Below are 24,774 nucleotides of genomic sequence, written 5' to 3'. Positions count from 1 at the left end.
ATCATTAAAGATATACATATGGTTTTTGTTCAAATATTTTTATATAGTTGATAGAAAAAGTGTTTCTTTTTTCTTTCTTCAAATTGGGTTTAGTATAATTTTATTAAAAAATGGGTCATCGAAGACTATGGAATTCATTTGTGAGGTGGACAAGAAAAGACAGTTTTGATTATCAAGAGGAAGAAGATGATTCGTCATGTTCTGAAAGTGATCGTGAGTAATATAATGAAAAATTAATGATACTGAAATCAGTAAATATTTAAAAATTTGTAGAATTTTTATCAAAAAAATTGTAAAAAAATATTCTTTAAAGTTCACAAATATAACTTATTAATTTTTTTTTTTATAATTATTCAATTTTAATAAAAATTTTCGCTTGTCTATAAAATAACTATCGTGAAAAAAAAATGGTTTTTTATTTAGTAAATATTTTTCAATTTTTTTTTTTTAACAATTATAAAAATTTTCACTCACAATTTTTTTAAATTTCTTCACGTGCAATTTTTTAAAATATTTTTTTCTACAATAAATCATTAGTTTAAAAAAATCTAAAAATTGTCAATGATGCTTATTTAAGTATTATCATAAAAATAAAAACGAAACAAAGATAAAACAGCAATGAATTAATATGTTTTGACTAATTATTAAGCTCTTATTTATTTCATCTGAAATAAATATATAAGCTTTAGAACCTCGACGCCAACAGAAAAAAAGAAACAATAAAAAAAGGTTAAAGAGCATAGCTGGTTGATGAGTTTATACTCTAAGGTGAAATGAGAGTTTCTCTGTAATAAATTGCAAACAATGGTCTTCTCCATAGAACGCGAACACGATATGCAAGTAGTGTACTCGTATTACTCTAAGTAGGTTATAATTTGACTCTAGTCACACTCAATAATGATTACGAAATTTCTTAGATGTTATTAGTAACACTTATTATATGGTGACGTAATTGAACATCAAAATACTAGCGTGCGGCATCAGATCATTTATTGTTAAAAGTCTTGATGGCTTCTTTTTATAATAGATAAATATTACATATAGTCTTTATTTTGTTCTAAAACTAAATAAAATGAAAGTTGATGTGGTAACCACTGAAAAATTGACAGTATTATTTTTTTGTATTAACAATGAGTCACAGTAGAGAATAATGGGTCTATTGATACTAAAAAAAATAATTCAAGTACTTGAATATTTATGTATAAAAATTGTTTAAAATAAACATTTGATTGCTGAAGATTGGCAATTTATTTTTGCTAGGAACTAAATGAATAATAAAACACAAGGAAGTGTTACCTGAATGTTTTTCAACTAGTGTCTTGTTCATCCTACGTAAACCTTTAAAGAATGACTCACTCATGGTTTGCATTTATTGAGAAATGAAACAAAAACATTAAATGTTATTTTTTTTAAACAATTTTTGTTTAGATTTAGCAAAATATATTGAGAAAAATGTAATTTTACAGTTGGTAAAAATTGAATATTTTTAGCGAAACCATTGAAATCATTTTGGAGTGAATGATCATGATGACCATTTAAAACGGATGGTGATTAAAAGTTGAATTTCCGTATTTCCTTACCGATAATAAATTCGAGATAAGCAACAGTGTTTCTCAACTACTATGCTCAGAATTGTTTATATTTACTTAAAATTAAATTAACAATTTATTTTTGTTTTCTCTTGTCATACGTTTTTATTTTTTATTTTTAATAATGTATATAAATATTACATTTAAGTAATTTATTATAAAATACAAATGAAAATAAATAAAATGAATTAACCTGAAATCTTATCAACAGCGTCTTTTGTGAGAAAAGCCAGAACTCTACCAGCTAAAGGTTATCGTCAACAACGACACACAATGCATCCTGATTTATCATGTCTGTCGAATAGTAAAGTTGATACAAATTTACCTGTACCACCTTGTAAGTTATGCATTACTATAATTTAAATAATTTTTTTACCTTTGACATTTTTTTATTGATTAAATTTTTTTATGTATCTATTAGAGCGGAAGTTATAGCTTCTTTTTATAGATTAATATATTAAAAATGATGAAGAAATAAATGAAAATAATAAGGAAAGAATTCTGGAATGATTAATTTTATAGAAAGTGAATCTAAGAATTGAATTATTGTGGAGTTGATGTAGATAGGAAGAATAATAAAAGTTTATATAATAATAAAATAATATTATCTTTTGTTAAATTGCCTTTGTAAAGGCAAAGTGAGTATTTTATACTCTGTAGAGTATTGCAATGATACAGGAAGTAAAATAATGAAAAATAGATGAAAAGCTTTGGAGAAAATTGATATTCTCTTTCACCTCGTCCCACTTAACCCGCCCCCTCTTTCCGTTTAGCGTTCTTCTGTCTTTCGTATCTTAATCTATATCTTTCTCTTTCTGTTTCGCTTTTGGCTCACAGTTATTGTGCCGCACACAAATTTACGATTTTCTCATGCTTATGTATCCACAATCGACTCTTGGAAATGAGCCAGTGATATTTTTATGTATGCCGCAACGCAGCTAAGTTTTTGTCAGTTTTATTAAACTTTTTAAATTTTAACGATCGAAGCTGAACGAAAAAAGGATTCAATCTTATGTAAACATCTACTATAAAGGGTAATTTGAATCCGGACAATCTGGCGACTTAATACATCCGGTACTCCGGAAGTGGAGCGGCTGTACACAGGAAAAAGTCCCGTTTTTAACGTCAAATAAAGCGGACGTTCACCTGATTAGTTATTATATTATTGTGAGAATATTAAAAAAATAAGACTTTTTCAATTCAATATTTTTAAGGGCTACAATTGATTTTATTTGCAATAAATTCTTAATAACGTTTACCTCAAGTATGTCAATAATCGTAAAAACTACACAGAAAAAAAAAATTTACTTGAATCAAGTAAATAATTTTGAAGAATTTCATCTTCTTGATTTGAATAAAAAAATTTTTAAATTAAGAAATTCTTCCTGTTTTAAGTAGATTTTACTTGATTCAGGAATTTTTCGTCTTGATCCAAGACAATGAAACTCTTTAAAATTATTTTCTTGGTTTAAGAATTTTTCGCTTGATTTAAGATAATTTTTTTCTGTGTAGTACTGTACAAAAATTTCATCATTGGCTAATTTTTAAAGACGTATTAAAATTTTAATTTATTGTTGTTAAATAGTACAATAGTTACAATTTGCAATAAATTTTAACTTTTAGTTTTCGTGTCAAATCAAAATAGCTTATATATAAAAAATAATTAATTATAAAAATTCCTAGTATACATCATATACTTTCATCAGTTAATGCTTGTCATTGATTTTTTCATGTTGTAGCTTGTAGCAGAGATAAAAATAATATTACATTATAATATGTAACTGAGTAGTCTTTCATGGTATATAATTAAGTAAATATAGTTGTGTGTTTTATTATCAAAAAGTTTACGTTGAAACATATCATTCATTTGATACCTCTATTTATTTAAAAATATATACTCGTTTATAGTTTATGTTAAAATAATACCGGTGTTCATTTTTAGAAAAGAAATGCAATACGTTAAATTTTTATTATGTGAATTCTTTCGCACGATGTATTTTTATTAATTTAATCTTGAGTTGTTACTTTGATCCAATTATTTTGTGTTATTTTTAGACATGTTCGTAAGATCCCACTTAAAGATTGAAAATGTTCTATAACTTAGACTATTTGTTTTCAATCTGGCTTCCGATAATCGAGCTTGTACTATATTATTTGGCGTTTAGTAATTTCATGGAGCTATTTTAAATAAACGACTGAAATCTTTATTCTAAACTGTCGTTTGTGCACATACTTAATCAAAATTACTAATTGTATTACTTGTCAAAAAAATCAAATCGGATGGTAAAATGAGTAAATGTTATATTTCAGTTATTCCATTGATCATTAACTTGTAATTATCATAAATTTAAAAAATTACTGCATCTATTAATAACGCTTGCATGAATAACTTAAATGAGCAAAGGGGAACAATGTGGGAACGTGAACAAAAATAATGAAGTTTCATGAATCTTTTGAATGAATCATCTTTTTCTCATTTTCATCTAAATACGGTAGTTGTCGCCATAGAATATTATGTAGATGTAATGACGTTACTTAAATTTACATACGTATTTACACGAATGCTATTCATTTTAAAGAGGCGGCAACTCGACAAAATTTTCTGTTAGTGGACATTATTGAGTATTTACTCTTATCTCTTTCAATTTCAATTTGTGGCTTGAAAATAGTACTACATGCAGCTTACAATAAACTGACATATATTATAAATGTTTATAAAATTTCCAAGTTTGCAGTCTATTAAGATTATATATAGTAGATCTATAGTATATATTATATATATGCTCATTATATATTCTACAATCGCGGTCATTAATTTAAGTATGTGTTTAATATTCTTGGAAAATAGCCGTTTGTAAACTAAAATGTTTATTAACTCGAAATTTGGAAATCAGTTGATAATGTCATTTGTAAAATTAGTGGCAAATAAAAAATGATATTAATGAAATTCGCGAAATTGAAATTTCACCAAATATAAATTCAATCATTTATAAAATAGCGAAAAACAAAAATCTGTAGCTACGCGAATTTAGCAAATTCTTACTGCAGAAACTTATAAAATTAGCCGATTGTAAACTTTGTGAAATGTAAAATTAGCCGTTTCTAAATCTCTCGTAATTCTTCAACGGATTAACGGATCAAAAAACTATTTGAGGCATCTAAAAAGACTTCCATAAATTTAGTTTTTCTGAAAATTAGAGCAGATTCGACGGACCCATTCAAAAGTTATAAAAAGTTTAAAAACGGCTAATTATACAATTTGTAAAGTTCACAGTCGGCTAATTTTATAAGTTTCAGCCGTAAGAATTGGGCAAATTCAAGTAGCTACAGATTTTTGTTTTTCGCTATTTTATAAATGACTGAATTTACATTTGGTGAAATTTCCATTTTGCTAATTTCATTAATATCATTTTTTATTTGCGACTAATTTTCAAATTTATAGTTTATAAACGTTCGAGTTTACAAATGGCTATTTTCCAGTAAACTTAAATACATACTTAAATTAATGACCATGAGTGTACATACTTATATTGTATCTAAGTCTATTAAGATTATATATAGAGTCCAGTTTTTGAAAATTCTAAATTTTCGTATACTTATTGAGGATATTACAATACCTTTCTTTTTAAAATTTGAAATCACTAAGCGCGAGATAATTGCAATTAAAAATGACATTTTTTTACAAACAGTATCGGAGAAGAGTGAAAAAATTGCGCTTTTGGATTTAATGGATTGCTAGATTTTTGTAAAAAACTGATATTTCATAGGATGCTATATTTACAATTACTTTCAAAAATTTGAAAATTCTTAGACTCATAATTTTTAGAAATTGTTAATATAAACTAGTATTATATTATAATAGTATAATATTATTGAGTAAGGAAAAAAGCAAAAACACACAGACTATATGTAGTGTGAAGATTACCGTAATATATTTTTTTCAATTGCCATGAAAATAGAAATTGCTAAAATTTGGGAAGTCATTAGTGTCACACTGATGTTTAAGCCATGTTTTCATCGAATTTCTACATTTTGAGGTTCTAGTAAGCAATTTTGTCTATTTTAAGTCTAGCTTTATATTAGTGTTTTGTCGTGCGTAGAATATCTCAAGAACAAATTAATCGATAATTCAATCACAAAATAAAGATAAACTTTTTTTTCTTTTTAATTAATCAATTCAGCTGTGTTCTATTTAATCATACACATTTTGTAAGTATGCAAAAAACGTTATGCATATTTAACACAGTAATCTAAAAAATTATTTCCAGAAATGAAAAGTACCGTAAAAATAATTTTTTTGTCTAGGTTATTTTAATACTTTTTGTCACTGATTCTCGTTACAGGACAAACAATAGCTTATAAAGATACGGTCTGTATACGTTTACTGCGTGTTGTTGCTCTTCAACTTAGTGTAACAAGCATTACTAACCCAACGTTGATTTGTTGAATAGACGCGTGTACAGTTGCATAACTATATACAACAGAACTTGTTGCATCAAATTCATAATCTTTGTTGATTACTCAAATTAATTTTTTTAATATTCAGTTGCCATCATCCAATACATTAATTTACATTATTAATTATAACATTATTTTGTTTCAGGTGAGTTAAAGTCTTTATCCTTACCTCGAGGGTTTCCTCCACCTGTAAATGAGGACAGTAGTAAAGGTAAGCACTTGCTCTGTCTTTCTACATCAATTTTTGTTAAATAGCTTTATTTTTCTAAAAATGGTTATTAAGTAAGTTATAAAACTTACCGTGTCCTCTTAAAACGCGTTACGTATTTTTTTTCTTTTTCGTACTACTTTTTTATCTTTTTAATTATTTACGTGTTACCTAATAATGGAATACAAAGTCACAGCTCTAAGAAATCATTCTGGATAATTTATATTTCCGTTTTTTTTTTTCCTACGGAATAATTTAAACACTAAAATACAGAAAACATTACTCTCACAATTGTACACAGAAAAAAAAATTGTTTTCTTTTTGTACTTAAAATAATTGTCAACAATTTTTTAATGTAATGGTGGAAGAATTTTAACTCTGTTCATATTAGGTTGTATGAAAAATCAAATATTTGTTTCTTTCAAAAAAATGCGCTGAAAATATTGTTTAAGCTAAAGTTGAACTTACCAAACTTTGTGAGTTTTGAGGTTTTTTTTTTTTTTTGGTGAATTAATAATACTTTTTACCAAACTTACTCTAAAATTTTCTTTTTTAAGTCTTTTTGAGATTCTAAATTTCGATTGGATTATAATGGTAGTTTTGTTAAAAAAAAAAAAAAAAAAAAAACTATTTTAAACAATTGTTACTAATTAAAAAATTCTATTGAGATCAACAAGATTAAATGTAATATTGTTAGAACTTTTTCGATGCCTCCGAGCTCAGAAATATAAATTTGATACATTGTTGATGATTAATAATAATCGACGATTTTAAAACCCAAATATTGTAATTAAATCATAAATATCGTTTAAAAATATATGAAACATATTTTTATAAGAATAGAATAGATAAATGTTATAGCTATAATAAATGTGAGATAAATAAATAAAATGAAAATTAATATTTATTTTCCAAATCAATCAAAAGTTTTTAAAACATAGTTTTTTTAACAGAACTATTATCACCATGCAATCGAAATATTTATGGAATTTTAAAAATACTTCAACAAAAATAATTTAGAACGGCATTTTCGAAAGAGTCCGATTAATTTGCCAAGAAATCGAAAAAAAAAAAAAAAACTCACAATTTCTATTAAGTTCAAATTTAATCTCGAATAATTTTTAACGAAGTAAATTTAAGAAAAATTTATAAGGACCTCTTTGTAGAGCATTTAATTCTCTACAAAAATTTTTGCTGATCTCGTTAGTCTGAACAGCGGTTAATGTTACAAAATTTCAAAGGTTAAAAATTTCTCCATGTTAATTAAATAGGAAATCAGGAACTTCTTAATATTAAAATTAAGAGCTGTCTTTGTGACGGAGTCATTTTTTAGATTTTCTGAACAATATTTTTTTGGGAAAAAAAAATTACTCCGATTTTTATCATACAGCCTATTGTGTACAATATTTCCCCTAATACTTATAGCTTTTATCTATAAAATATGAATAATAATATTAGTAAACAAGTAAACAATCTGATAAGATCGTATTACACAATCGATGTACGTAAAAGTACTAAAATAATTCAATGTCAAGCTCCGTGAATTGAAAAAAATCATTATTGAATATTGTTTTTTCGATAATTCGAGCGTAAAAAAATGGTATTAAACGATGGCACACAGCGTAGTGGACCGTCATGATGCACACGATGCTCTAAAAATAGTGCTCGCCATAACCGTACATTTTATAGTATTATATATGCAATGTAGACTCACAACTAGGGCGTCTGTTTAATACTTTTTATATAGATGTAGGTACACCTATACATATGGATATGTGTCAATAACATAAACGCGGTAAACCATCAAAAAGATAGGTCAGATAATTAGAACAAAACTAAATTATTCCTATTGATAAAAAAAAGAAAAAGAGTAAAAAAAAAGATCGAAACGGTATACTAGTGGTAACACGACCATGTTATTATCACCACTACTATACACATGAATAATTACACAGTAGACTGTAGACAATAATCAGAGTAACAATTACAATTATATTCACATGTAGTGTCTACTATTGTTCATGTAAGTTGATTCTCAAATGAAATATGTCAGGGATGGTAATTCGTGAAAGCTTTTATTTACAATCGTGCAATAAACCATCATATCAGAGGACGCTTCAAGTGCTGGTATTGTACATATTTTCAACGAATGTAACAAATACATTTAATGTAACATTGTATACAAATACACATGTATACATACTTAAACATGTGTAAAAGTAATAATGCTGTAGGTTTGTATGTTAGTACAGGCGCATAAACGATACGATGCGTCGGCTCAGTCGGTTCAGTTCGGCAACATACGTCTCCCACTTTTGTTGTACACCAACCACAAGTTTCAACAGTCTAGTTTCAACTTTGCTTGGATACGAGTGGACTAACGTGCGCTGATACAATTAATAATTCATTTAACTTTGTTTTCAATTTACAATTATTATTTTAAATTAATATTTTATCAAAAAAAAAAAAAATATCTGTGATAAATTAAAAGTGAGTGATGTAATCATAAATTATTTCGTGATATTTATAATATTGATTGTTTTTATTGATCATCAAACATAAAGTCTTTTAAGTATTATAATTGTATTCCCGATAATCCAGATAACACTTATTGGTCATTTATTTAAAAAAAAAAAATTCAATTATGAAGATTAACAGAAGAAAATTTTTAAAATCGTGACATTCTCATACCTTATTTATTATATATATACATTTTTTTTTTTTTTTGGAGTACGTATACTCGCTTTGGACGCGGTGTCCTTGGTGTTTTGTGCAAGAGAACTCGCCTCTAAGTTGATGTTTCGAGTTTTCGTTCTTATTTTGTAAAGAGTATTGTATTCACATGTACAAAAGAAAATTTACTTGTATAAAGTTATATATTACAAAAGAAATTGAGAGACTTTTTTTTTCTTTACGAGGTTGACAATTGTATTTGAATACATTCCTTTGAAATCGGAGTAGTATCATAAGACGTACACACATATTTATATTCAAAGAGTGAATTTCTTGTATTGAGTTCAAAGACTATATCTATTCACATTTGTATCATATCAAATAATAAATGGTATTGCTCTGTCGTCGTGCAGTCTCGATGAGTTTTAGTATTTCCGCAATACGAGAAATAATATTAAAGTATAAAATTTATTTTATCAATGAGCTCTAAAAATGATACGGATACGGATAAGATATTGGCATCCCTTTAAACACATGGAGCCGAGGAGGTTTGCACCTGTTTTGCTGCCGCATGTTCACAGTCCAGGTGGTAAACAGTAAAAAATACCTGAAAAAAAGATAAAAAACTAACATAAAAAGAGGGAAAGAGACCCCGCTGGTTCATGTGCGTTTCCATTCAGCTCTCTTACACTTACTTACTCCAATAATATATGTACTTATATATACTAATTTAAAGCGTTGGCTATATGCTATATCACACAAACAAATGATATAGCTTAGATAAATTCGTAAAGGACTGATGAGTAAAAAAAAGGCAACGCCCACTACACCATATGAGTTGATTTATTTAAACGAACTAGACAGAGCACAGAGCGGTCACATTATTTACCGGATGTCGGTTTACACTGACTGAAAACGCTATCACTCTATGCTGATGATATATCAATTAATGTTTCGTCGAATAGCCTTGAGAAAAAAGTAAATAATAGACGATATTAAGTGTTACTACATGAGTATGTTTAATATCGTTACCATAACGCTAATCAGTTATCACTGTATTTATATATGTTGTATTATAAATGCTACAAATTATCTATCACTATGACATTTTAAAATTCTGATATGACATTTGAAGCATCGTTTGATTAGAGAAGAAAATTATATAGATAAAGAAAAGATATAAAATTATAGATGTTTATTTAAATTTTATTTTTGTAAATAAACGATATTTTTTCTTTGAATCTCTTTTTTTTTATCGTCTTCCGCGCTACACGTGCACGAAAGGTCATGGTACTTAAACTTCTGAAAAGACTTACCGGAAGCACAAGCAGGTAGTAGACTACTACTACGTCCGGTATTTGGTTTCGGATGACAACCAACAAAAGGAGCTTCCGTTTTCTGTTTTCCTTGTTTATAAAATATTGAAAATTATGAATATTGAATTACCTAAAATAATAATTGATAAAGTGACTAACGAGACTATTCGAGTGTTTTATTTTATATTGCTAAATATTGTGCAATCATAAATTGGAAGTACGTAAAAACAATATGAATCCCGCGGTGACTAATGAAGCGACATCACCGGGGGGTCGACGACTCTCACGTAGTTTTCACTCTTGTCTTCGAGGTGCTGATACAGACGAACCAGAATCAGGTATATCATAAATTGTCAATTATTTTATTGAAATTTAACTATTGCATTGATCCTTGTTTCGGAATTCAGTTAAAGTTCAGAGTAGAATGAGAAAAAAAAAAGGATTTCTGTTTCTTTATTCGTAAATAACTTTTTAGTAAAAAGAGATAGTTTATTTGTAGAAAATTTTAGCCAAGGGATTAATTTACTTTCCGCGCTAAAAAAATGCGCTTTTTTTTTTTAATTTTTTAATTTTTAAGTGTCTATGATAGATATTGATATAAAAGTTGGAGAGCTTGATGAATAGATTCTCGAAATAAAAAAAAAAAATTTTTTTTTTTTAAACATTTTCGATACACAAAAATGTTAGTCACGGGTAACTTTTAAAAGAGCAGGCAAGTGAGTTGCGTAAGCCATATTTTTGAAACGTATCATCAGAAATAAAGAAATTAATTATTAGACGAAGTACAAGTAGTAGCATTAGACGAAGTAGAACAGTATAAGTTCGTTTGGAATTATCTCTATTAACCTTTAAACATAATTAATGAAATGTCGGATTTTTTCGGAAAAAAAAAAAAAAAAAGATTTTTCATTAATTTTCGTATAATAAATATAGTAAAAATTAAAATTTTGAGACAATCGTAGATCCGGATGAACTCATACATATTAGGGATATGTGATCAAAATTTCAAAAGGATCGGTTCCGTACTTTCTTAGAATCAACTCATGCAAGGCTAAAAAAGGTTGTTTCGAGAAAAACGTGTTTTTTTTTTTTTTTTTTTTTTTTCCCTTTAAATAAATTGTACTCAGGTAGTAATATCCGGGGTGTAGAAAATTACATGCATTCTAAACACTCAGGTCATTCTAAAATTTTGAGATTATATTTATAAAAATATTAATTTTCAAAAAATTAAAAAAAAATCAATTTTTCGAAAGTGGAAAAGTAGACCAGTAAGAATAAAATTATTATTTTAATGAAGTTACCTTTAATTTTGAGTGAAAAAAAATTTTTTTGACACAAGAAATTGCACTTATTCCAATAAAATTGATTCTCTTGCTTTAAGAAATACGTATCTTGATCCAAGAAAATTTATTTAAGCCAAGAAAATCTTCTTGTTCTGTAGGTGGCGTTGCTTCCCTAAAGTATCTAAAAATCTTGATCAAATATAAAAATTTGTTGTATCAAGTATTTATGATAATTTGAATTAAGAAAAAAATTACTTTCACCAAGAATAGAATTTCAAGATAAATTTTTACTTCGGTCTTCCTTCAGGCACCCGAAAATTTTCTTGAGCCAATAATTTTGTTCTCCAGTCAAGAAATTTTTCTTTCGGTGTATTATTTGTATCGAATCTTGATTAAAATTCTTAAACTTATTATATTCTTTAGATAATTATCGTCGATATTAATTTTATTTATAAAATTATAAATCGTCGATATAAATTTTAATTAATATATATAAGAAATGAACAAACGTTTTTTTTTTTAATGTCTAAACTGAAAAAGTTATCAAAGAAATTGAATACTCCAAATTCATACAGCGAGATGTATCATATTTTAGTGAAAATTTTAGCTTCTAATATTATCAAGTTTTTATTTTAAATTGATTGCTTTTAAATCACATTTATTCAAGTGAAATGTCACAATTCCATTTTTAATTGACTAATTTATTATTAAATTTAATAAAATCTCGATGATGGTTATAAAGATGTCCATGTACAAAGGTGAAAAAAATTTTTTTTCGTATATATAATAAAAACTCATAAGGCATTTCAATGAAATTAAAATCAATTAACGGTAAATGCTGATGTAAAGTTAAAAAAAAAATCTTTTTATTGAGAAACATTAACGAATTTTCTTGTAAGCCTGGAGAAGCGAGCCATCAACCGTTTAGTACTTTAAATAAAAAGTAATCGTTTTTTCGCCAAAATCGCGCTTCAATTTATATTCTTTGCTAATCACATAAAGGTTTAAAGAGGGGCTCACAATAATAAGCAATAAGTTGTATTGTACATTTTTCTTCATTAGCAAATTATTATTTCACCTATTTATAATTTTAACTTCATGTCTATAATTATTACATTTCATTTTTTGCAATAACTATATATATACATATAAGTTATGAAAGTAATTACACTTACGCGACAGAAATTGAATAAATATTCCAAACAGGTTCCGCGCCTACAATGCAATCACCCGCGATGATACAGATGAGGGCGTGTAGTACAAACGCAATTTTATGATAACAATACTTTTTGTTGAAGTATTTCAATAAACAAAAAAAAAAAAAAATTCGAGTTTTTAAACGCTGACAGTAATGTGATAATAATATAAATTGTAGTACCCTATAATATTTATGACTATGAAGTCGCGCTTTGATGATTACACCTTGCGTGGGGGATTGTCAGAAACATATGAGGGCGAAATATATACATTTATTCATTTAACTACTGTGGCACGCAGTCAAGTACCGCATACGCATACACTGTGACTACATAATGTAATAATATTATATGGGAATGGCATTAATATTTACTCATATCATTTATACAACCTCCACTTGACGCCGAGTTTTACGCAGTCCATTACTGACATGCGGTCTGACTATTCACTCTATATTTATGTTTATTTTTATATTGTTATACATTTACTAGTCTAAAATCTTATTAATTTACCAGCACTGTCAATAATTAGTGATTTACATAAGTGATATATCACGTATTTAATTTTGCCAGCTCTAATTGAAATTTACAATTTGAAGATGAAAAATAAATATATCAAACATTCTTCGCATAGTAAAAGTCGTAAGTTATTGATCTAATAAATATTATAAATTAATAACAATAATAATAACAGTAATATATTATAAAATTATTAACAGTATTTTATGACGAGATTGTCAACAGCTTTGACAACCAAATAAGTATATACTACAATCCGTTATGTGTCGGTACTTATATTTTTAATGGTCTGCACGCAAATAGTAACCATTAAGTAGTTTAAAGCGGCGTTAATATATTATTTCATCTTAATTATATAAATGATAGTGGTTGATTGATGACAAAACGACTAATTACCTCAACTAACATTTCTAATTTATAATTATTAAAATATTGTAAAAATGATGTAGTAAAGTAGATAACTTATTACCTAAGAAATGTTTACAACATTTTTTGAATGCACTTCATTAATTTTAATAGCAATAAATTTCTCCTAATTTATTAGAATATTGTAATCGAATTTAATTTATACACCTATTATTGCAATGAATTAATTACAGATATTACCATATAGAAACTAGCCGTAAATTGAATTTAATTAGGTTAAAATTTCATAATTTTTTTTTAGTATGCATCAAACTATAAAGTATAGATTTATTTATTTTTGACATGTTAGATAAGGTTCGTATATAAAATCATTTCTTTGTCAGAAATGTTTGATGGTCCCGTACAAAGTTAACTCAAAGACTTAACTCAAAGTAGAGGGGAATTGGAGCGCGTGTTCTCAGTTATGGTCACCGAACCCATTAAATTTATACGTTGACATCGCAAAAAAATATTGTACTTTTTACACGAGAAACGTGTTCGCTTAAATCAAACTCTTGTACCATTTGGTGCATTTCCTTGTACCAAGCGAGTTATAAAATTTTACTTTCTACATCAAACATAATTAAACGTTCAAATTGTAATTATGGTTTTTTTTTGTCTGTTTCAGGTAAGCTAAAAACTAAATCACTGCCTCGAAATTACTCTCAATTCTCTCAATATAACGTGAGTTGTAAAAATTTGCGAGGTAAGCTCATTGCAGTTTCAATTAAACATACAAATATTTCATTATAATTATAATTTTCACTTTCTGTACTAAAGACACCCACCAAGACCTTTAATGTATCTTAAACTTATACTTATAAGCATACAGCACCCCACGCATCGGAATAAACAGTATATACATGTTCATAGGACAAACATATGTCTTATATAGTGACGCACCGTACGATTTTAATGAGAAAGGCTATGACTTTATAATTCACCATTGTTTGTCCTATAGAACAACTCAGTTATAGAAAACGAGGGAAAACTTTAAGCCGGATATGAAAAAATAAAACAATAATTAGTTTTCACGTATAAATATGTTATTTTTTTTGGAACGTGTGAATTATTTTATTGAGGTAAATTTTTAAGTTTTATCTTTGAATTTTCCCTGATAGCCAGGGCTTCAGACCAACAAAGTTGGTGTCAGATAGTTGCCACCAACTTAGCGACAACTTTCGGTCAAGTTGCGAATTTATAATTGTTGGCATCAAGTTGGCTACAAATTTCTGAGAAAAAGAAGACCAATCTACTGCTGCAATTTGTCGCCCAATTTCTTGAGAAACGTGTCGTCAACTTGGTGTGAAAAAGTTTCAAAAGCAGTTTTTGCTGACAACTTGGTGAACAAGTTGACACCAACCTAGTGCATTTTCAAGACTTGCTACCAACTTGGTGACAAGTTGCGGGAAAGTTGTGACCAACTTAGCTATCAGGATTACCCTGATAGCCAGCGCTTTCTCAGTAAGTGTTGACTCCCAGCAGTTACGGTTAAGTTATACATCAAGTTGGCGGTAATTCTTCACTCAACAACAGTTGTAAGCAAATTGACAGAAATCTACGGCCGCAACTTGAATACAAGTTAACAATCAAACTTGTAGTTAAATTTCCTTTCAACTTTACTACAATTTGAAGGAAATACTTGTACAACAAGTTTTGACGTCTATTTGCAGAGTAAGTTATAGGTAACTAATAGGTAATCGCTCGCTTTGCCAACTCTTTCCGTCAAGTTTGCTTCAAATTGCGGATAGATTGACAGTAACTTATAGGTAAGGTGGCTATCAGGGTACTTTTTAATATTTTATCGACCAGAATTCTTTTGTACCAATTGTTACTGTATGAACGGTCGGTAACATAGGTGCTTACAATTATTCAATGTTATCGACTATCAGTAATAATAGTTAGATGCTAAGATCAATGCAAAAGATTGTAATTGGTTGGTAGCGTTAGTTTATATGACTTCAAGTGTCAATTTAAAAGTACCTTTCTTATATCTATTGATCAAGTTTATTTACTAGCAAAATGATAGTAACTTTCTCTAGCAACTTACTTTCAGATTACGGCCGTAGTTTTTCCAGGTAATTAGTTTATCAGCAACAAATTGCATATAAATATGTTGTAAGCTGTTATATTGATATTTTTTTTTAAAAAAAATCGAAATTTTTGTGGCAAGAAAATTTTTACTTTTATCAAGATAATTTTAGTCTGTCTTGATTCAGAAGCTCAATTAATATTTTGTTAAATTTTCTTCAACTGAAATTGAAGTTATTATCAACAATATTGATTAAACTTGATTGCACACTGAAGTTAATTTACTGCCAATCAAAAGTCAAAAAGTTAACAAAGTTCTCACTAGTTTTCGACTTCAATAAATTAGAATTCAAAAAGTATTTTTAACATTTCAACCTTTTGCATGCAATTCGGAATCAAATTTCAGAAGATAAAAATCATCTAAGCTTTCCATCAGTTTGACTATCTGAATTGTATCTTTAATACAGATTCCAAGTAATCGTAAGACAAGAATTTGACATTAACTGAACGTCAAACTGATCATAACTACTGAACTATAACTTTGAGAAGAGAAAGTCTGTTATCAGGGAACAAACTAATTATTTTTCCAATGAAGACATTTTTCTCTCTCTCTCTTTTTTTTTTTTTTTTTTAATTAACATCTCGTAGAGGCTAAAAACTACATAAAGTTAATTATGTAGTCAGAAAGATAGAAAGAAATTATAAAATAAAACAAAACGTAAATTAATTACTTTTTAACAAATTATCATGCACTGCACATTTGGATAGATTGAATGCAGTCATGTTTAAAACATCAAAAATATTGATTGATTAAATAAAAAAAATATTCTGTGAACGTACGAACACTTCCATTAATGGAGCCTCTTTAGCTCCCTAAGAAGGTGGTGGAACCATCATATAAGGTTTGTCCCTTACTTATCTTGAATGCATAAGATCATTGACCGTCTAAATCATTGTTTTTATTTAATACGTGACCAAATATGAATTGATATAATTAATTTGATTGAAATAATAAAACAATTAACGCAATATGATTGTCGGCCATTATAGAAAAATATAGAGTACAATAATTCAACAGTAAACTAATCGAGTGTTCTTTCCCACGTATTTTCGTTGCAAGAGGTGAGAACCAAGAGAAATACGACCTCGTAAGAAATTCCCTTCTCCAACGGCTTTCTACTTGAAACTATAAAATAAAATAAAACAAATAAGTAAATAAATAAAAATAACCACAAACAAAACATTTATCGTACTTTAACACGATAATCTATTGTTGAGCTATACTACTTGATTATTTGTTATCATGCAAGAATTATTATTTTTTCTCAATTCTTTCCGAATAAATTTCTTTAATCAACTTGTCTTGAAGTCTTTTAAAACTTAAAATCTTGCACGAATTAAACATCTTGGAACTCGTTTGGAGCCGAGCATGTCTACTACTCCTTGTCGTGGTTGCACAGTCACGTATTTCTTCCTTTCCTTTTGTACCCTCTTTTAACTCTTTCTCTCTCTCCCTTTATTTAAACCTTTCTCTTTCCTTCTTCTTCTTTTCGTTATTTTTTATTCTTTTCTTTTCTCTCTTAACTTTTTATTTTATCTTTTGCTTGAATTTGCGTCGCGGACAAACATCCGTAGTCTTTTCTTCTCTTTAAACTCTCATTTCTTTAGTCCTTAGTCCATGTCACGAATTCGCTTTTCTTTACTATACTACACAAGTATATTCTTTTATTTAAAACTACTCTCCTCATCCATAATTCAACTATTTTAAAAAAAGATTCTCACGTGTTCATCACTTCTTTCATTCTTCCCTCTTTATTCATTTATTTTTTTTTCTTCTACTATAGTCTATTACATACTTTAATACCATACACTCCACCCAATCTTAATGTATATAATTATAAATAGAATTGTTTTTATAAACACACATAAAAATTTATTAATAATGTCTGTACAAAAATTTATCCAAAAATATCTTTAAGTATTAATTATTAGAAGAGTTTGTCAGTCAAAAGCTCGACTCCGGAAATATTAGTTATCGTTAAATAAATCTAACGGGTCGTTATTTCCTGTCTGTATACATATACATCGTAATATATATAATCATCATATGTTGTTACAGCACGTGTGTCAATTGCAGATATACCGATCCGGTTCAGTTAACTTTTTTACTATTTTTTCCTTACATTACATACCTACTGTACTACATACTTCATGTTTAACAAAACTAAAATTTTAAGTATAAATACAAACGTAGTAATATCAATAGGTGTGTCTTGCCTCGTGTATCGTGAGAGAAGACATCCGGATACTTAGAATGGAGCACCTTCAACTTATGCTGCGACACGTCTCAGTGATTCTCATGCCAATATTCTAATGATATTCACAGTGTGAATATTGTTGTATGTTGTGTTTCAGTCTAGACACCGACCGGCAAAAAAACCATTTTTTCTTTAGTTCCATCTTGTTTTTTATTTTTTCTTCACTCTCTACCCATAAAACATACATATACATACATACATAAATATGAGCCAGTAATCAATTTTGCGTTTCATCCGTATCGCATTTACTTTTTCGTCTTTACTCCAAATCACCCGCTGCTGTATTTTCTCAAGAAACTGATGTTCTGAATATTTTACTAACATAAATTTTATTTACAAAAAATCAAGCGTAGAGCAATTTTTTATTCTTTTAAAATGAAATCGGTGAATTCAATGCGGGGAGTAAATTTATTAAAAAAACGTTCAATTAAATTAATGAAGTCAGTGAATGGAGATAAGCGTAAAAATAAATTTACACAAATATAAGTGAAGGTAATTTATTATTTTAAACAAAACCTTTCGTCTTCTACAGAATTTCAAATTAAACTTTGTATTAAATTTCATGAGTGTGAAATTGGTGGACATCAAATTTTTGAAAATTTTTATTAATTTTTTATTAATTTTTTAAAAATTGTCGGATGCCTCCTAATAATTTTTTTGTTTTGTTATTATACATTAAAAAAATTTTTGTATTTATGGTTGTGACACACAGAAAAAAAGGTTCATTTGAGCCAAGAAAATATTTTTCTTCCTAATTGTTTTCTTGAGTGCAGAAAAAAATTTATTTTGACTCAAGAAATTTTACTTATTCCAACAAAATTAATTCTCTTGCTTTAAGAAATATGTATCTTGATCCAAGAAAATTTATTTAAGTCAAGAAAGTCTTCTTGTTTTAAGAAAATTCAGCCTCTTGCTCTAAAAAATTTAATTCTTAATAGAAGTAAATTTTTTTGTCTTTAGAAAATTTCTCTCTTGCTTCAAAAAATTAAATATCTCGATAAAAGTAAATTTTTATTGATTAACATGTCAAATGAGAAGATCAAATAATATTGAATCATTTTTTTTCACTCAATATGTATAATTACACGCGAAAATAATATAAAATGTGTATCAAATATGCAAGAGAAAAATTTTCTCAAGGTGAAAAAATTTTTTCTCAGCTGAAGTAGGCGACACTGCTTCCCTAAAGTATCTAAAAATCTTGATCAAACATAAAAATTTATTTATCAAGTATTTATGATAATTTGAATTAAGAAAAAATTTCTTCCACCAAGAATAAAATTTTTACTTTGGCCAACACAACTTCGGTCTTCCTTTAGGTACCTGAAAATTTTTTTAAGCTAAGAATTTTGTTCTTCAGATAAAATTACGTACGATAAAATTTAACTCGCATTATATAAACTTTAATTTATTTAGATTAAAAAAGTTTAAAAAATTTTTAAGTCTTTCATTTTAGGAAAAAAATTTATTAAAATCCGCAAAGTAACCGTTTGAATAAACGTAAAAAATAATAGTCCTTATATAGCGCCAAAAACGATGTATAATATTTTTCAGCGTGTCCGTATAAATGTAAATGTCATCAATAAAAGCTCAAGAGTCAGCGAAGCACATGTGTTGTCGCGAAACGACAAAGAGGCATGATTCTTGATAATCTCTCCGTTTGTATTGAATCAACTAAACTCTCCTGAATACATATATTTAATGAAGTTTATACGGGTGGTATATGTTAAAAGGAAGTTTAGATGAATATAGCGTACTATAAATGCACTCCAAAGCAAAAGTAAGTATCAATGCCACGCGGAGACTAACATAGTTTCGAAAAATAACCGTGTAGCGGCGCTGAGTGTTGTGTGAGTAAAGAGATATGTGCTGATGGTATTTGAGAGGAGTTGAATATACGATAGTCGTGCGTTCGTCCAGCTTGGCGAACGACAGTCGAACGGTTTATTCCCTTTTCTCCAACTCAAATACATTCACCATGACATTCTATCGTGTACTGAGTACTAAATACCTCAATATTTAATCTGATTGACCGCTTAATGTATTTGACTCCAATTTATTGTTTATCTTCTAAGTTACTAGTGAAGAAAAGTGCAACACGTGTCTGATAATTATTAGTATCATCATTTAATTCAAAAATTCTCCAATTGTGTAATTGTTGTTGTTATTTATAAAATTTTTAATTAATTAACAGTAAATTATTCAAAAGAAGAAATAAAATTATTTCTTCTCTCTCTAAAAAACTATTTAAAGGCGTGATATGTCTGTATGTTTATTATAGAAAGTTATTATCCTTGAATAATAATTAAAAGTGATTAGTATTTGATTATAAACAATGAAAATAATTTAAAAATAGCTATGGACTGAGGACTTGACGTTTTTGTTTAATGACGTCACAAACCTAAGGTAGAAAAAGTATTAGAGAATTGAGTCATCAGTAGGGCGTTGAATAAGCCCTAACGCTGCTGAGTAAGAAAAAGGACACTCAAGAGGGTGATAATCTTAATGATGATGGTTTAGATAAATTTTTTTAAAGTAGCATTTGTATTGCTGGTATTTACTTACTAAACTTCAAGGAAACTAAAAAGTCACAATGATTGGAAACGATAACAAGGAAAGGGACAAAGATGATTTACCAAAACGTAGATCAACATTTTACGTATCTTTGGAAAATGATACCCGGCATTGTCATCCTAAAATAACAAAATGTTTATCTCAAGATGCTGATAAGTATGCGTGCAATACATTTCCAATAAGTGGAACTAAAAATGCTCCGATATTGAGCCGGGCCTTTAGTAATAAAGATGGGCTGAACAAAAGGTCAGAAACAAGTACCAGTATTGTTGGTATGAATACTGATACTGAGACTGGTAGTGGTGCTGGTGGTAGTGGTGGTGCTGGTGGTACACGAGGTAAAGTACAGAGTCTTACACGGATGTTTGAAACACCGCAGATTGTGGTGGAATCGATTGAAGATACAACTCAAAGAAAGAAGGTCGAGAGGACACGTTCGTTCAAGACTATAGAGAGGTTTCAAAATCGTTTTGTTGGTAGAAGAGACACGGATAAAAAAAATATCCGGCTGAACAACACAATAGGGTGCTTGGAAATTAATCGTGAGGATCAATCTAATGAAACTGAACGACGCAGCAAAAGGAAAGACGAAGTTAGAACTAAAATTTTAAGAATTCAAGGGCCAAATCGTATTAATAATAACAATAACAATAATAATAACAATAATGACAATAATAATAATAGTAAAATAAAAATTAAAAATAGCAATGAGAATAATAATTCATTGAGTAATTTACTAATTCGTCGAACTCACAGTACCAAAGTTGTTAGAAGTGCGAGTGCACATGTTAAATCATCAAGTGTTTCTAGGCATGTGTCTGTTGATTGTCCGGGTAATTCCTCAATTGATAAAAATAAATTTCGTTGCAATGATTCAGATAATGAGTGTGAAAATAATATTTACGAGGATCCTGATGAATCAGTATTCGAAGAAACAGAGGCCGTTCATTCAGGTAATTTTTGAATATGAATAATGAGCTTGTGGCTATATATATATATATATATATATATATATATATATATATATATATATATATATATATATGTATATTTATACTGTATATGCTCCATACTCTACATTATAGATAATATTATTATAAGTTATAAGTAATGATGGGAAGCTGTAAAAGATGCAGTGAAAAAGAAGGTTTGATGTATTATATTGGATGAACCGGTCGGTGTGCATTAAGAAAAACAAGTCGGGACTTGCTACAAGAGTCGAGCACAACGGTTCAACTGATCAACCGACTACACTAGGGCTATACCATCGCCAGCCATCACATCACGAGATTTTATTTCTTGGGACCCTTGGATGTGTGAAACTTGAGTTGAGTTCATTTTCTGGGAGGCCTACTTGTACCGGGCTTTCAACTCGTTCTCTTCCAATTCCATCTCTCTATATCTTCTTACTCATTTTTTTTTTTTCACTAACTTTTTTTTATATGATATACGTTTAAATCAATGGGGCCACCTGCTTGGAGACATTTTGGCGACACATCTACTCTCGACTATTAAATAAAATTTATTTTTTTTTTTATTATTAAAACAATAAATTAGATTTTTTTTAATCACTATCCATTAAAACGTTAACTCTTAAATTAAACTTTTATTAAATTAAAAAAAATAATCAAGTCTTTGTTAATCGCTATGTACGAATGATGTAAGAATAAAATGTCAAAAGTATTTTATTACTCGTGATAACAAACTTACAATACCACTGTCGTGTATATAAAGAGTTTATGCGTGCAAAAAAAAAATATATATATATATATATACAATAAATTGATGTGTATCAAGATTTAACTGTGCTAGTACTAGTAGTATCCACTTTTGACATTGATAAAGGATCCGGATTATAAGTGTAATTGTCAGTGAACCTTTTAAATAATCCTTTTATATAAATTCGTCAGAATTGCCCGTATTAAATTGAAATGACCTCGCTGGAGTTTAGTATACAATAATTTAACCTCAAGATAAAGCTGTTAGCACATGTCCTAAACCTCATAAATCTTTTAATAAACCGTTTTCATTTTTCTTCCCCGTCAGTTTATGGTCTTTTTCATGAATTGGGATAAACGATTTCCGCTGGTACAATGAATTACATTCCAAATAAAAAAAAGGAAAAAAAAAGCATTGCTTACTTTCAGGGATCAAAGAAATGCGCATTATAAATGTTTTCATTATTTTATAATTCTTTTTTGTATTATCGCTCTGATTTATTTTATATTAATTCCGTTTTTCATAATCAATCACATATGATTCAACAAATATAATATATTAACATTTATAACGGTCATTGATATCGAATAGTATTGAATAAGATAAAAGATATGTAAAAAAAAAAAAAAATGAGTGCAGCAATGAAGATAAAATGTTAAATAATTCTTAGCATGATTAATCAATTGATTAACTCTGTATTTATGTATTCCTGACCAGCATAACAAGAGCATGAGATCAGTATCACGATCTCTGAGCAGTCGAGTAAAATAACGTAGAATGTTGTATACATTCGCTTGTAATCAGTATACATATATACGGCTGAAGTTATGAAAGGTTTTGCTTTCACAACTTGACCAATTGCTTAATTACCGATTGAGTAGTTTATAAGCGTCGCACAATAAGGCACAAGCTATATTGATTGTTTTGGCCTCGAGTAACTTTTTTTTTTTTTTTTTTTTTTTTTTTTTTTTTATTTTTTGTCAGTATAAAAACAATAATTTGCTTGAAATAATTTCTTTTTTGCCCTCCGGGCGGAAAGTGGCAACTTTCGTCCCGCTACGCTAAACAAAGTTGCCGCTTTCCGCCTTCGTCGGACAAAAAAATAGTATACAGCCCTTGGAAAGTAAAAAAGAAAACCTCAGATCACATGTTTGTCGACCTCGGCTTCGCCTCGGCCAACAATTACATGTGATCTGAGGCTTTTCTTATTTTCCTTCCCAAGGGGTGTAATATACTATTTTGTTTGTCTTATTTTTTACGACGATAACTTATGTTTTTTTTTCATGACCACTTTACTTTTTTTTCTTATTCCCGTTTATAGACGCCTTTCTCTTATAAACACTCGGCTATTAGAATCTCGGATAAAATAACTCCCCTCTCGGTTGTGGCCGGTAAAAAAAGGGTTCACTGGCATTCGACCCTTGCAGTACTATTATACTATTACAATACTCGTTACCTTAATCCGCAAAAATTTAGTCTTTGTCAAGATACAGACTGTGTCCCTTTAAAAGCTAGTTATTTGTGCAGGACACACTGTAGATTTATATCCCATATATATTAGCAACATATAAAAGCCTATCAGTCCCCCAAGAATCATCACCCCACTATCATCCCATTTTAAGACCTGACTTTTTATTTTTAATCTTTCAATATTTATATTCAATGAAATATATTATTGTCCTTTCTATTATTTGCTTATGGATATTTCGTTAATCTCTAGATTTTTTTTAATAAATCTCTTGTCTATACATACTACCAGCATGGTTAAAAATATCATCAAAAGTCATAAACAAACTGTTAGATATTTTATATCTCACGTTTTGAAAATGATTTACTAATGAAAATATTATGCATATTCTAAAAACGATTGACGATTTATTACAATTTGAAAATTTCAGAATTTATTGGTAATTTTAAAATATGCTACGAATTTCAGTACCACTTTATTAGATTGCAGATGTACCCAATTTCAGCTTCTGAAATGTCAGAATAAAATTTCAAAAGTTATATGTTTCTCATGAATTATAATATGAGTTTAAAATTGATAAAAATCTTCAATTTCATAAAATTCTTCAATTTTTATAAACTCAAGAATTACTATCTGTCGATTTAGAGTCGATCTCTGTTTTCAAAAATGTGTAACATACCCAAAAAAACTCTTTCAGTAAAATAATACCTAAACCAATTCAATTGATTCAACAATTTTTCTTCTAAATTCAAGACAAAGAAATCCTTGAAAATGATTTTCTTGATTCAAAATTTCTTCATTTGAATCTTTAATTTTTTTGTACTAGTGTGATGGAAAATATTTCGAGGCTAAAGTAGAATATTTTGAAAATTTAGTTAACAATATATTTTTTCACCCGGTCGTAAACTAGTTTCAATTTTAAGTAGGAAGTTACATTGAGAAAAAAAAAGAAATACTCCATCAAAGGATATGATATATGATTTACGAGATTTATTATTTTTCTCTTAATGTATATTA

The 24,774-nt window shown here is 28.2% G+C and overlaps 1 protein-coding gene across 14 annotated transcripts in view; it reads left to right on the top strand.

The window, feature by feature from the left end:
* Window positions 1-24,774, top strand: part of Raskol (Ras GTPase-activating protein raskol) — a 60,965-nt gene that overhangs the window by 17,541 nt on the left and 18,650 nt on the right. For 4 of the 14 annotated variants that reach the window (XM_074255593.1, XM_074255591.1, XM_074255586.1 and 1 more), the window contains 3 exons: window positions 1,801-1,926; window positions 6,193-6,258; window positions 14,276-14,353. The exons of 1 other annotated variant lie outside the window; for it this stretch is intronic. In XM_074255593.1, the coding sequence (XP_074111694.1) occupies window positions 1,801-1,926; window positions 6,193-6,258; window positions 14,276-14,353 (270 nt within the window). Of the gene's footprint in view, window positions 1-63; window positions 214-1,800; window positions 1,927-6,192; window positions 6,259-10,229; window positions 10,583-13,307; window positions 13,366-14,275; window positions 14,354-19,923; window positions 21,524-24,774 lie in introns of those variants that run through there. 9 more of the 14 variants (XM_074255595.1, XM_074255588.1, XM_074255587.1 and 6 more) reach the window with 9 other exon arrangements.

The sequence above is a fragment of the Cotesia typhae genome, unplaced genomic scaffold (genome assembly GCF_013202065.1).
Source record: "Cotesia typhae breed Kobodo isofemale line unplaced genomic scaffold, CoteBio_Ctyphae scaffold_152, whole genome shotgun sequence".
Lineage (NCBI taxonomy): Eukaryota > Metazoa > Arthropoda > Insecta > Hymenoptera > Braconidae > Cotesia > Cotesia typhae.
The sequence above is the reverse complement of the archived record's forward strand: the minus strand, read 5'-3'. Positions and strand labels throughout refer to the sequence as shown.